The 13,623-nt window shown below is 40.6% G+C and overlaps 1 protein-coding gene across 2 annotated transcripts in view; it reads left to right on the forward strand.

The window, feature by feature from the left end:
- Positions 1-13,623, forward strand: part of SYNE2 (spectrin repeat containing nuclear envelope protein 2) — a 256,293-nt gene that overhangs the window by 67,477 nt on the left and 175,193 nt on the right. For both annotated transcript variants that reach the window (XM_069487386.1, XM_069487397.1), the window contains exons 28-31: positions 51-198; positions 866-1,476; positions 4,378-4,557; positions 6,469-6,619. In XM_069487386.1, the coding sequence (XP_069343487.1) occupies positions 51-198; positions 866-1,476; positions 4,378-4,557; positions 6,469-6,619 (1,090 nt within the window). The remainder of the gene's footprint in view (positions 1-50; positions 199-865; positions 1,477-4,377; positions 4,558-6,468; positions 6,620-13,623) is intronic.

Consider the following 13,623-nt stretch of genomic DNA (forward strand, 5'->3'; position numbering starts at 1 on the left):
TACAATTCTGCTGTATTTTCCCTTCATGTCTGGTTTATTTTTTTACGCAGAATGGAGTCTTTAGAGACAGCACTACAGATTGTGTTACCTGTGGAGAAAGAATTGCTCCTCCTGTGTGGCTTGGACCTGCCCCTGCAGGAAATGACCATCCAGGAATTTTATCTCATTGATGCTGATGGCATTTGTCAAAACCTGAGGGTAAATATATGTTCTCACATTATATTTACAGAATAATCCATCCTTCAGAGATTTATAGATATTTATGAGTCATTAATTATTCATCATAGTATAGATTTCGAATATAAGCCATGACAAAAAAAATCTTCAATAATTTAGACTTGTTATTTATTTCTCAGCTCTTTAATTCCTTACTAATTTGGAGGTAGGTACCCTGGAGTAAATAATGGCATATTTTCTTTGAATTCAAAATGAAGCCTTTTTCATGAATACCTTCTTAAGTGACTGAATTCCTAAATATCATACTAGAATTGTGTGCTTAAACTGGCATATTATACAATTTTCTTATTCCAAATCTCATCTTGAAATCTAAGATATTTATTTTTCAGATTATAAAATAGATTTCTCAGCGGTTCACTTTCTAATTATTTGCTTTGAAGCAATAGATTTATATACTTGTTTTCTTTTGGGGATTGAAACATCAGGAAGGGTCTCAGATAGTGAAACAACAGGCCCATCTGAACATTTGTAATTAAAATGTTTCCTTATGTTGAAACTGACAGCTTTGGTTACATTCAGAAGCATTTTTCTAGATCAGATCTAGTCAGGTAATTTGGTGTTAGTTCCTGATGCACACTGTTTCTTTTTTCTGCCTGAGTCTTTTTAGCTCTTTTTACTTTTATTTTAGACTATCCAAGATTCCATAGCAAAGCAGATTGAAATATGTAACAATTTAGAAGAGTCTGACAACTTTGTATTAAAGAAATTACACCCATTGGACCTACATGCAATGCAGAATATTATAGTGAAATGCAAAACACAACTAGAAGAAATGAACCACAAGGTGCAGACAATTGGAGATGCCCTCAAAGCTCTGGAAGATTTTTTGGCATCTCTCAGAATATCTAAACTCCCTGTTGAGTCTGTTACAGGCCACTTGGCCTCAGATACACAGGTGACATCAGAAAATACTTTGACAGTAACAAATAAAGAGGAAGAAATTCATCTGATGAAAGATAATGCCAGACATTTGGATGAACGCTTGAAGAAGCTTGATATGAGCTTGAAAGATGCTGAATGGGGTGAAGATACCTCCTGTGAAAAACTTTTTGATGCTGTGTCAATACAGTTATTTGAGACACATGGCTTTGGTGTACAGGAGGAGCTCACTGAGGAAAACAAGTTACTAGAGGCTTGTGTTTTCAAAAATAATGAACTCCTTAAAAATATTCAAGATGTTCAGAATCAAATCAGTAAAATTGGTCTTAAGGATCCTACTGTTCCAGCTGTGAAACATCGGTAGGTATTGTTCCTGTCCATTTCCATCCTAGGTGACACTTTCTGTGTGTTCAAATACCTATTAGGTGAAACAAATCCTTCCTAGGTCTGTCTACTTCTGTTCCATCCCACTCTATCCAGTAGGTTCAGTGTGCTTTTCTGTAGACTTTTCAAGCAAGCTTCCTTTTTATTGGTATTGTGCCTTTACAAAATGTTGGATAATTTTTTTTCTCTTTAAAGTGTGTCTTCTCCTGGGCAAAGGAGTGGTGAAGTCAGATGTGCATAAAGTACTGTACATGAGCTACTTTAAAATCCCCTGTACTTCTGTGTTTACTATGGAGTTCTGTTAAGGCCGGAAGACTGGCAAACTCCACACATGTGATATTCGAGAAACCAGGGATGGCAGATATATGTGCCATATCTTGTCCCTGCTTCTTCCTTGGTTATCTGGTCTCCTCCTCTCCTCCTAACATGATTTAGGGTGGCGTCTGAGTGGGAGGACAAAGGACTGAATTTAAGAAGCAGCTAAAGTCAGTGTTGATTCTAGAGACTGAGAATTGGGGTAGACTGAGGTCAGTGACCTTCTGTATACCTACTGCTATTTTAATTCCAGTATTCAGAGTATGGCCTGAAAGCTAAAATGTCAGCAAGAGTCACTTTTGTGGAACTCCTCTCCTCTTGCTAAGTCTTTTCCACTTCCTGGCTCCTCCTCTGCCCCCTTCTAGTTCCTTAGGTTCAGTGGTCTCTTGAGGGGTCTTTAGCTGGCCAAGCCCCTCGGTATAGCTCAGTGTACCCTTCCCTCTGAAATCTCCCCATGCCCTCATTCCCAATGAGACTCTCATTCCTGGAGTGTCCCAGTTCTTAATGAGGTGATGAACTAATTATTAATTTAGTTACTGCTTTAATAGACTTTTAAAGATTTTATAGATTCATAAAGACATGTTAACATGTAAATTAAAAACCATATATGTATAAATAATAAATTACTTTGATTATTAATTTAGCTACTAATAGAAAAAATATATATTGTGTGCCAGGCACTGTTTTAGGTATTGGGGATACAGCGGTTAACAAAACAGACAGAATTTCTTGTCCCTTGTAGAGCTAATAATCCAGTGGGAGGAGCAGGATATTTAGCATGTCTGGTGGTGATAACATTATGGAGAAAAACTAAGTGAGGAAGGAAGAGGGGGTTGCAATTCAACAGGGCCATCAGGGAGGCCTTCCTGAGAAGGTGACCTTGGCATTAGATGAGAAGGAGCAAGCCACGTGACTACCTGGAGGAGGAGTCGCCTGAGCTGAGGGAGCAGTAGGTACCAGGGTCGGGAGTGTTTGAAGAGAAGGTGCAGCAGGGAGTCGGAGAGAGAGGGGGTGGGGTCAGAAATAGAATGGACGGGATGTGGCCTAACTCATGCAGGGCCTTGTGGGACATGTGGTGACTTTGGCTTGTCCTTTGAGTGACATGGGAAGTCATTGGAGGGTTCTGAGCAGAGAGAAGTGATGTGGTTTTCATCATAACCGCTTCTCTCTGGCTGATGTGTTGAGAATGGACTGTAGGAGTCAAGAGGAGACACAGGAAGTCTGGTTTGACCTATTGCAGTGATGGGGGAAGGGAGATGGTGGCGTGGACGGGGATGGGGGTGGAAAGAAGTGTTATGTTTTTATGTATGTATTGAAGACAGAGTCCGCAAGATTGGTTGACACATAGACATGAGGTATAAATGGAAGATTGGAATTAAAAATACCCCCGAGGTTTGATCTGAGCAGTCAGAAGAATGGAGTGACCATTAACTGAAATGAGAAAGACTGGAGTTTGTCAGGTACTAAATGAAGGATCCATCAGGTGTGCTCAGTTCTAGAAAAGATAGGATTGAAATATTTATTTGACCCTCAAGTAGTGATATAATAAGACTTAAAAATAGATGGCATCAGGAGTCAGGGAGGGCCGGGCTGGAGGTAAACCGTTGCGAGTTTTCCTCATTTTGGAATGCTGTTTCAAGCCGTGAAACTGGATGAGACTGCTGAGGGAGTGAGTTCAGACAGGCAAGACACAAGGTCCAATGCGTACATCTCTGGGCTTTCCGTACCCAGAGGTCAGGGAGACGAGGAGGAACCAGCCAGACACTGAAGAGGAGCAGCCAGGGTAGTAGGGGGAAAATCACGAGAGTCCTGGGGCCACGTGAAGAAGGCATTTCAACAAGGAGGAAGTGATCAGCTGTGTCACGTGCCACTGACTAGTGACACGGGGTGAAGATTGAGAATGGAACAAGGATTTTGCCATGTGGAAACTATTGGGGGTCTTGCTGAGCAGTTTTGGTGGAGCAGTAGGGAGTGCAAGCCTTAGGGGAGGGGAGAGAAAAGTGGAGGAGGGAAGCAGAGGCAGTGAGCAATTTAGCGATTTAGACCTAGACGGGTGGAGTTAATCCCACCAGGATTGGTCTACCCTTAGTTAAATGGCTCCTTTTTGATATGGGAGAGCTTTGTACACAGGGAGAAGTTCAGGATTTCCCTGGCCTTTTCCTTTCTCCGTGGCTGCCCTACCCTTCCTCAAGAACCCTGTGTGCTGATCATCCTTCCCTCTCCTCCCCCCACCTCCTGCTGGCTTCCCCACACACCTGCACGCACATCTTTTTTTCTCTCACTTTTGTCTCATATGCATAACACACACCTTTTACAAGTGTGCTCATCACAGAAAAGCATTACTGCTCATGGTTTTGTATGCTTGTTATATTTATTTAAAACACCAAATTAGTATTCTGGAAATGCAAAGAGCCTCCTGATCTCCGTAATAGAAATGTGTAATTTTGGCATGAATCTCAGGGGGATGAATTAAAGTTTGTTAGCTTCCCCAAATTACCCATAGTTGTGTTGAATCAAACTGGTTAACAGTTGGCTATCAAATTTTTCTCATTCACAATCAAGGAAAAAATCACTAATCCAGCTGGATAAGGATCTGGATGGATATGAAGAAGAGAAGAAACATTTACAAGAAATGGCCAATTCTCTTCCGCAATTCAAAGATGGCAGAGAAAAAACTTTGAGTCAACAGTGCCACAATACAGTCCTCCTGTGGGAGAATACGAAAGCTTTGGTGACTGAATGGTAAGGAAAAATCTCCTGAATCTGAGAAAGTGTCTATAGCACAGTTAAGTTTTGACATTTTTATGTTGAAAGCACATGAGGGTTTCACACTGGAGCTCCCAGGGCCAGCCCCAGGACAAGACCTAGAATCGTTGATCATAGCCAGAATGCACCTAAGAGGTTCTCTACGAGGCATAACAAGTACACCCTATAGTATACTTACGCTAATTGTCATCCCACCTGAATTAATTTCCTATTGCTGCCGTGACAAATTAACACAAGCTTAGTGGCTTAAAAAGAAAATAAATTTATTGCCTTATACTTTTGGAGGCTGGAAGCCCTAAAATCAAGTTGTCTTCCTTCTGAAGACTCTAGGAGAGACCCAGTTCCTTGACTTTCCCGTCTTCTAGCGGCCTCCTGCTACATTCCTGCCCTTCCTGGATCTTTACAGCCAGCAGCTCACATCTTTACCCTTCTCTCTGACCTCGGTTCTGCCATCAGATCTCCTTCTTTGACACCTTCTCCTGCCTTCTTCCTAGAAGGACCCTCATGATGATACTGGGCCCTCCCTGGATAATCTCTATTTTAAGATCTTTAATTTAATCACCTCTGCAACATCCCTTTTGCCTTGTGAGGTAGCAGGTAAGGCAACTTTCACAGGGTCCAGGAATTCGCACATGGGCATCCCTGGGAGTGGACAGCGTTACTCTACCGCATCCTGCTACTTTTCAATGCTGCCTGTCCGTAACCGCTACCTTTCTTGCAGAGTCCAGCCTCATCTCCAAAGTTTTCTGCACTGTGAAGACCGTCACCTATCAGTCCCAGTTGGCAATTCTTACTTTTTAAAATGTGACATTATTTCTTACTCTGGGGATTTAGCTCTTTGTGTGATTGCTTGCATTTCCGGTTGTCAGTTCAGCTGGGTGTTGTCCATCCTTGCTTTCTCCCCTTACTGTCTACACGGGGCCTGGGGGGAGGCTGATTCCCACCGACTGCAGCTCCCAGGCCGGGGATTCCAGTTGGGCTAGGAAGTGGGGGGTACCAGGAGGAGATGAGAGGGCAAGAAGAGAGAGAGGCCAGGGTCCCCTTTGTTTCAGAGTGTGGTTCCCACACCTCCTGATGTGCCCTCCTGTGTGGCTCGGGGCACTGTCCTCCCTTTCCCATTGCAGCAAGTGGCGTAACCTACTTGCTGTGGTTCGTCTCCAGGTGCCTCAGCCCCTGGCAGTTTCCCTTAACTCTGCGGCCTGTCAGAGGCCCTTTCGGCATCCTTTCTTCAGAATTCCATCTGAGTACACCTCCTGTTTCCTACTGGAACCTGAGGGTACAGAAGTCAAGATAAAGCCTGTGTGTGGCATTTGATCTAGTCAGCCCTCTGATTTTACTGAGGAAAGAATTGCGATCCAGTGAGGCTAAAGTAACTCATCAAAAGTCACAAGACTGATGAGTGAGTGCACAGCTATATTAGAGCCCAGGCGGATGCCACATTATGTGTACTGCTTTACTTTTTCAAAAGGACTAAATCTGGACTGAGTAGAGAAGATGTCCTCATAAACAACCTGTGACTTGCTCAATTAATATGGAAATAATCTCCTAGAACAATGCTAGGGAGGAACCATTTTCTAAGATATCTGTTGGTTAATGTTAAAATTGAGATACTGATTCCTTAGGGTTATGAGTCCTGTGTTTCTTTCCAGAGCTTACACTGGGTGACTTTTTAACACTGATCTGGTGCCAGTACTAATCCAGTAATCGTACCATCTGTCAGATAAATATATGCACCATGATTCTTAGGTTAAATTGGTAAAACAATATTATAAACCATGTGAGGAGGAAATTTTTTTTATCAATCATTGATGTTAAATAATTATAAAGAGAAAGAATGGTTTTGTTATTTTTAGACATTTAACTGTTTTATATTTTTTCTCTTCATAGTCTTGAACAATGTGGAAGAGTTTTGGAGCTCATGAAACAATATCAGAATTTTAAAAGTATCTTGACAACTTTGATTCAGAAAGAAGAGAATGTCATCTCCCTGCAGGCTTCATACATGGGAAAGGACAACCTGAAGAAAAGGATAGCAGAGGTGAGTCCAGGTCCCAAAAAACAATTTCGGCACAGTGACCTCATTTAGAAGCCTGACAGTAAAGAATATTTTGAAAGAAGTTACCAGTGACTCTATTTTACCAGGTATCTAAGAATTTATTAAATTTATCTTCAAGGCTTGGAACGAACCAGTTCCCAGGTTGCTGCTGGTTCACTTTTTTTTTTTTTTTTTCTTTTTTGAACTGGTGAACAGGAAGTAATTTTTTGGGTTTTGATACTGGGGCTGTGGTTCTACAGAAGCCTGGAGTTGCCCCTGCTGCTACCTCTGTGAGGTTGTAACAGCCTTTGCACGGGCCTTCTATCTAAAGGGAACCTGTGTCTTCATTGTAGACTTGAGAGGATGCAGTTAGTAAGAAAATCCTCTCTGTTGTTAGTGGACAAAGGAAAAATGGTGTTTTTATTTCTTATTTTCTATAGAGATATACTTGCTTATCTCCCCTTACTCTGTCAGTGTTCATAGCTCACGAATCTCTGTTTTATATTCTAAGCAGAATAACATTTTTGGACACTAGGTGTCATTATTTTCTATGGTTTTATGTAGTTATCAACCAGAGATGCAGATGAATGGAATAGTTGGGAAAGAATATACTACACTACACTATATGACTGTACACCAGGAAGTTGCTTTTTCTGTTGATTTTATGAGTTCTAAGCTAAAGTGCTTTCAGGGTGTCCAAGTGTCTGTGAAACATGGTCTGCTTGATATACCTGGATGTTGGAAAGCAATTTTATTAAACTTCCTAGTTCCTGAGAGCAATATCATTGGAAGCTTAAATAGATCAGATTGTTATAATTTAGTCTCTATCTAGAACTGTTAACCCTGAAGCTCTAGTGACACCCAGAGTGTCAGGAATAGCCCTTGTCTGGGACCCAGTTTCTCAGACTCAGTTTCTTAGATCAATCAAAGAGTTCCTTTTGGTTGCCAGTTGTACCATATGTGACCATGAAACTGATTTACTATTGGACTTCGTTGAATCCACCAAGTCCATGAGCAGAGTTCAGAGTTAGTCGGAGTTGCTCAGGTGCAACCTGTCTGGTTCCATCCAGCGGAGGCAGCTTTGGGGTTTGTCTGGTTTGGGGATCTGGGAGGATCCTGTCCTCATTCTTGTAGATTTAAGGAGCTCTGGTTTCCTTGGTTCTCAGAGAATCTAGCATGTTCAGCCTTGCAAGATACCCTGGGGCTTGTGTCCCAGTTCACATAGCTACCCTTCTGCTGTGCCCCTGATACGAACCTCCCACCTCGCACTCTTGTTTCAGGATCAAGGTCTCTCCCTTCAATACTCCCTGAGACCCTGCCTTGTATACTGACTGGATATCTAGTCCCTCTTGACTTGCAGCTTTGCTTTGTTTATGCAAATCTGCTCTGCAGCCCTGCCGTAGCCCCCTTAAGTGGCATCTGTTACAAAGCAGTAAGCACCCCTTTCCTGAGTCAGTGAGGTAGCATCTGTACCTAGCAGAGGTACCTAGGTGCAGTGCCTGGGACTTAATCAACATCTTTTTCTTTTCTTTTTTTTTTTTTTTTTTGAGACAGAGTCTCACTCTGTTGCCCTGGCTAGAGTGAGTGCCGTGGCGTCAGCCTAGCTCACAGCAACCTCAAACTCCTGGGCTTAAGTGATCCTCCTGTCTCAGCCTCCCGAGTAGCTGGGACTACAGGCATGCGCCACTATGCCCGGCTAATTTTTTCTATATATATTTTTAGTTGTCCATATAATTTCTTTCTATTTTTTTTAGTAGAGACGGGGTCTCGCTCTTGCTCAGGCTGGTCTCGAACTCCTGACCTCCAGCGATCCACCCGTCTCGGCCTCCCAGAGTGCTAGGATTACAGGCGTGAGCCACCGCACCCGGCCTTAATCAACATCTTAATGCGAGTTAGCTACGATGCCCCACGCTGTGTGTGGCCCATCTACAGCTCTTCCCACTACCTCGTAACTGTATAACCCCATAACTGGAAACTACTTTCTGGATAATTATTTATCTGACTAATAAAACCTGCTCCCATAACCTACAGGCAGACGGCCCCTCTCCTGGGTGAGTCTCTCTAATGGGAATCTAGGGCCCTGTCTTGACCATTCTGCCATCATTAGCTCCTCCATGGCCATCATAACAGGACCTCACCTCTGCCCTCAGCTGTGCTCAGCGGCCCCAAGCCCAGAGCCTCTCCAGAAAGTCAACCTCTGGTTTTCTACCAGGGTACAGAGGGAGGTCATCTAACCAGGAGGAGGAGGAACTGAGTCTAAATGTGTTTCCCTTAAAAAATGTCATCCAATCTTCCTGTTTGTGGCTGATTCTGAATGCCTGCCTTCATAGGTACCTCGAGGTAATTTCTAGCCCTTTTCTAGATTCTGTGACATGAATGGACTTACTTCTTATTGGCTTCTTCCCTTCACCCTCCCCTCTACCCCATCTTCTCCTAGGCTAGGGTTTCAGCTTTCTCTGGTTAAGTCAATTATGGTACCACTCATTCTTCAGCTCTCCAGCTTCCCAACTTCCCATCTCTCACCTGAGAGCATTCTTGTCCTCTCTTCTCTTTGTACTTGTGGGTTTGTTCCATTTTTATTCTTTTCTGCCATTAAAGTAGCATTTGGGGAGAGAATAGAGACAAACGTGTATACTTGATTCACCATGTTAAACTTGAAGTGTAGATGATGTTTTTATTATGAATTAATAGAAGAATATAAAATAAAAACTAAAACCCCTTTCCACTAGGTGTCTTATAACGATAACTGCTTAGTATATGTATGTATTGTGTATGTGTGTGTATACAGTTTTGAGTTCTGGATTGTTCCTTTAACATTATAAGCATTTTCTATATTTTTGTATATATATGAATAGAAAATAATTTGGGTAATATTTTAAAATATTCCATTAGAGATTCTTAATTATTTTTTTTTTTTTTTTTTTTTTTTTTGAGACAGAGTGTTGCTTTGTTGCCCAGGCTAGAGTGAGTGCCGTGGCGTCAGCCTAGCTCACAGCAACCTCAAACGCCTGGGCTTAAGCAATCCTACTGCCTCAGCCTCCCGAGTAGCTGGGACTACAGGCATGCGCCACCATGCCCGGCTAATTTTTTTTATTTTTATATATATATATTTTAGTTGGCCAGATAATTTCTTTCTATTTTTAGTAGAGACGAGGTCTCGCTCATTGCTCAGGCTGGTCTCGAATTCCTGACCTTGAGCGATCCACCTGCCTCGGCCTCCCAGAGTGCTAGGATTACAGGCGTGAGCCACCGCGCCCGGCCGAGATTCTTAATTATTAATCCATAGACTTTAGGAAAGGGAGAAATGCTTTCAAAAACATTCTTAGGAAATAAATGCTCAATTCTGGGTAACTAATTATAGCAAGATCTGTGAGGTTATAGGCATGATTTTTCTTCAAAGAGCTGGTGAGCAGAGATAAGCTCTAAGGGTAAATATACCACATTGCATTAAATCTTAGATTATACCAATTATAAGACACATCTCAATTTCCGACATATAGATAACATGAAAAAATAGTTGACAACAATTGTAGCATGCCATTAATTGTAGAACACATAAAATATCAGAATTTTTTTCAGATTTTCCTCAAATAATTAGCTACATGTAAATTTTTAATATAGTTTGTCATAACAAATATATATTCTCTCAAGGTTGTAAATCTACAGTTCTTGCAAGATAACTGTTAAACCAATCCTCTAAATATTACAAAAGAGTTCCTTTATTTTTATTTTAGATATATTTATTTTTAGATAGATTTAGATAGAAAGCCAGCTTTATGATTACAGAATATGGAATGAATATAGATTTAACTTACAAATATAGAAACTGGCATTTTATATTTGCCGACCTTCTAATTATTTTTGTTTTGAACAAAACATAATTGCTTGCCACTTATGACAAAGAACCACTGACAGGAGCTTCTTGGATCCTTAATAAATAACATTGTGACTTTTCATTTCAATAGTAATTTTAAGCATGGATAAATCAAAGAATGTGGATTATTACTATATATGGCATTCATATTTATATATTAATAATTAGTAATAAGATAATTTATTTAAACATACTCCCATACATGGAAATTATTATCATCAATTTTGAAATTTTTACTACTTGGATTAATGCTCTAGAGTGGAAAGAATATTTTCAATAAATGTGATAGCATAAGGCTTACAATAATATATATCAAACTCATAGAAATTAGTGAGAAAAACATTATGATCCTAATGGATATTTGTATATAGGAAGTAAATTGACAATTATTAGTTCAAAAAGGGGGATATAGTTCCATCTCATCAGTAAGGAAAGGAAACCCAACTATTTGAATGATAGCTTTTTCTACCTTTCATATCAGCACAGCTTTTGATAGTTGACAAAATGAGCACTCCATTGCTGGTGAGAGAGTATATCATACTCCCCTTTTAGAAAACACTGATACTGTCGTTCGAGTTCTTTGAAAATCTTTCTAGCATTTGGTCAGATATTTTAACTTCTAGGAATTAATCCTAAGGATAGAATCTTAAATGTGGAAAACCTTTAATAACAAAGATATTCATTGTAACACTTTACAAATTTACTAATTTCCTTTTTCTTTACTGATCTAACTATACCTCTTCCTTGCCAATAAATGATTTTCCCCAGAAGCCAAAAATCTCTGAAGCCATAGAAATTGGTTGTATTTCCAAATAGGATTACTGTATGGGCTTGAGGTTTTAAGTAATACCACTGCTACTAATGAAGTGTTACTGATGATGGTGGTGGTGGTGGTGGTGATGATGACTTCTACCGTTGTTGGCTTGGTCACTGTGTGCTAGGGTCTGCAGCATATGTGAGTAGAGGAGAGAAGATGGATGCAAAATGCTGATCCCAAGGAGCCGTAACTCCTCTCATCTGTTGAACAATAAGGAAGCAACATGAAGCAGAAAACAAAAACGTATCCATGTGTTGAATTTTTCATGTACACTAATCCTGCTTATTCATGAATACAGTCTAATTTACATTTTTGAATTTGCACAGTTATATCAGCAACTTGCTTCTGTAAGAAGGAAAAAACAGTGCGGCTAGGTTAAGTTTGCTTTGTACTCCTTGCTCAACTCTAAAGGCTTGGTTGTAAAAGGTATTTTTTTTTTTTTTTTTTTGAGACAGGGTGTCGCTTTGTTGCCCTGGCTAGAGTGAGTGCCGTGGTGTCAGCCTAGCTCACAGCAACCTCAAACTCCTGGGCTTAAGCAATCCTACTGCCTCAGCCTCCCGAGTAGCTGGGACTACAGGCATGTGCCACCATGCCCAGCTAATTTTTTCTATATATATTTTAATTGGCCAGATAATTTCTTTCTATTTTTTTTTTTTAGTAGAGACGGGGTCTCGCTCTTGCTCAGGCTGGTCTCGAACTCCTGACCTTGAGCGATCCACCTGCCTCGGCCTCCCAGAGTGCTAGGATTACAGGCGTGAGCCAGCGCGCCTGGCCAGGTATTTTTAAAATTAATAAAATAACTATAATTACCTTTAAGAAATGTATAACAGCCCAGGCTTTTCTTAATTTATTGAGAATTCTATATCTAGCATGGTATCTAGTATATGGTCATTTTATATATTTGCTGAAATAATAGATTATTTTGTATAGCAGATACAGAAGTTTTAGTATATTAGTGTTTAATGTTTAATTCTTTTCTCAGATTTTTTGGAACTGTCTAGAAAAAGCAAGTTTTAGTACTGATTGCTAACATAACCTGCAGTTAATTTTGCGATGACTTAGGTGCTGTCTTCAGAAACAGCCAATTCTGTAGTATGAATCTTTATGGTGCTTTGCACCAGTGGCTGGAATATGATACCACTGAGAACTTTTGTTCTTCAAAACCATAGAAACCTGGATGTTTATCTACGATATGGTGACGAATTTCTGCTCTTCTTTAGTGAAAGACAGAAGTGCAAAAGTCGGTTAGAAGACTGGAATGTCAGGGAATGATTCAAGTTTGGGAAATGTCAGAGTGGGCCTTGTTCCCTTTATTTTACCTCTTCCATTCATCATAGAACAAAACCCACAGTTCCTGCCAATGCTAAAAGTACCCTCTCCTACCCTTTCTCTTCTCTTTACCCAGTGGTGACTTGGACCAGTGTAACAAGAAAGTTCTTTGCAGGTTAAAAAAAAAAAAAGAGGAGTTCTATTTATTTCATTTAACTGAATAAGCATTTATTATGCTTCAATGCAGAGTCCTGAACCAGGAGAAAGATGACTTTGGTTTGGATCTCAGCTCTGCCAATGTATCAGTTTAATTTCTGAAATTAAACTTTTTATTTTGAGGTAATTGTAGATGCACATGCAGTTGTAAGAAATAATACAAAAAGATCCCATGTATTCCTTTACTAAGTGTCCCCAGTGGTAGAATCTTATAAAACTATAGAATATCATGATCAGGATATTGACATCGATACAGTCAAGATAAAAGCATTTCCATTACTACAAGGATCCCTCTTACTGTCATTTTCTAGCCCTGACCACTTCCCTCCTACTCCCACCCCTTCTTAACCCCTGACAATGGCTAATGTAGTATCCATTTCTATAATTGTCATTTCAAAATGTCATAGAATGGAATCACATGATATGTAACTTTTTGGGATTGGCCATTTTCACTCAGCATTATTTTATTTTATTTTATTTTATTTTTTGGAGACAGAGTCTCGCTCTTTTGCCCTGGCTAGAGTGCTGTGGCGTCAGCCTAGCTCACAGCAACCTCAAACTCCTGGGCTCAAGCAATCCTCCTGCCTCAGCCTCTCAAGTAGCTGGGACTACAGGCATGCGCCACCATGCCCAGCTAATTTTTTCTGTATATTTTTAGTTGTTCCGATAATTTCTTTCTATTTTTTTAGTAGAGACGGGGTCTTGCTCTTGCTCAGGCTGGTCTCGAACTCCTGACCTCGAGCGATCCTTCCGCCTCGGCCTCCCAGAGTGCTAGGATTACAGACGTCGGCCACCGTGCCCGGCCCACTCAGCATTATTCTCTGGAGAATC

This window comes from Eulemur rufifrons, chromosome 2, assembly GCF_041146395.1.
Source record: "Eulemur rufifrons isolate Redbay chromosome 2, OSU_ERuf_1, whole genome shotgun sequence".
In the NCBI taxonomy this organism is placed as follows: domain Eukaryota; kingdom Metazoa; phylum Chordata; class Mammalia; order Primates; family Lemuridae; genus Eulemur; species Eulemur rufifrons.